General features: G+C 36.6%; 1 protein-coding gene across 1 annotated transcript; it reads left to right on the top strand.

The window, feature by feature from the left end:
- Window positions 1-70: 70 nt before the first annotated feature.
- On the top strand, window positions 71-411 carry JH06_5872 (hypothetical protein; the record flags this gene model as incomplete). The annotated part of the gene is made up of 2 exons (XM_014669111.1): window positions 71-119; window positions 155-411. The coding sequence occupies 2 exons, from the start codon at window positions 71-73 to the stop codon at window positions 409-411; spliced, it is 306 nt and encodes a 101-aa protein (XP_014524597.1).
- Between the last annotated feature and the right edge of the window lie 111 nt (window positions 412-522).

Below are 522 nucleotides of genomic sequence, written 5' to 3'. Positions count from 1 at the left end.
TGACATTCCTGAATCTTATATTAATGTGTTAGAGTTAAAGAAACGGTTAATCGAGAAGAACAAGATTGACATGAAACGGGATTTCAAATTCACATTAACAGATGAATCGGGAGAGAATGGTATGTGTTTGAAATTGAAAGAGTGAGAGTTGTAGAGTATCTCGATGACGCTACTGTTATGAAGAATACTTCGGTGTTATACAAAATTGAACCATTGAAAGATGGGGAAATTGGTATTATGCGAAAGATCAACTCTCTTGGAAAGAGACCTCCTCGAAGAGAAATGAATATTGTATCGGGTCCTTCGAATGTTCCTTCAACAGTTAGTAGTATGAATTCTCTTCCTCAAGGTTCTTCTTCCTTACGTCCTTTACCAAAGACATCTCTTCCTACAACAACATCGTTTGTTTAGAATAGATGAAAGTGATAAATAGAAATGGTGAGGTTGTTCATGGGAAAGATGAGATTCCTCCTCCTGAGTATCTATGCAGTCGATGTTATGTGAAAGGTCATTTTGAAGAGA

Source organism: Blastocystis sp. subtype 4 (genome assembly GCF_000743755.1).
Source record: "Blastocystis sp. subtype 4 strain WR1 chromosome Unknown seqid_1270, whole genome shotgun sequence".
Classification (NCBI taxonomy): Eukaryota; class Bigyra; order Opalinata; family Blastocystidae; genus Blastocystis; species Blastocystis sp. subtype 4.
The sequence above is the reverse complement of the archived record's forward strand: the minus strand, read 5'-3'. Positions and strand labels throughout refer to the sequence as shown.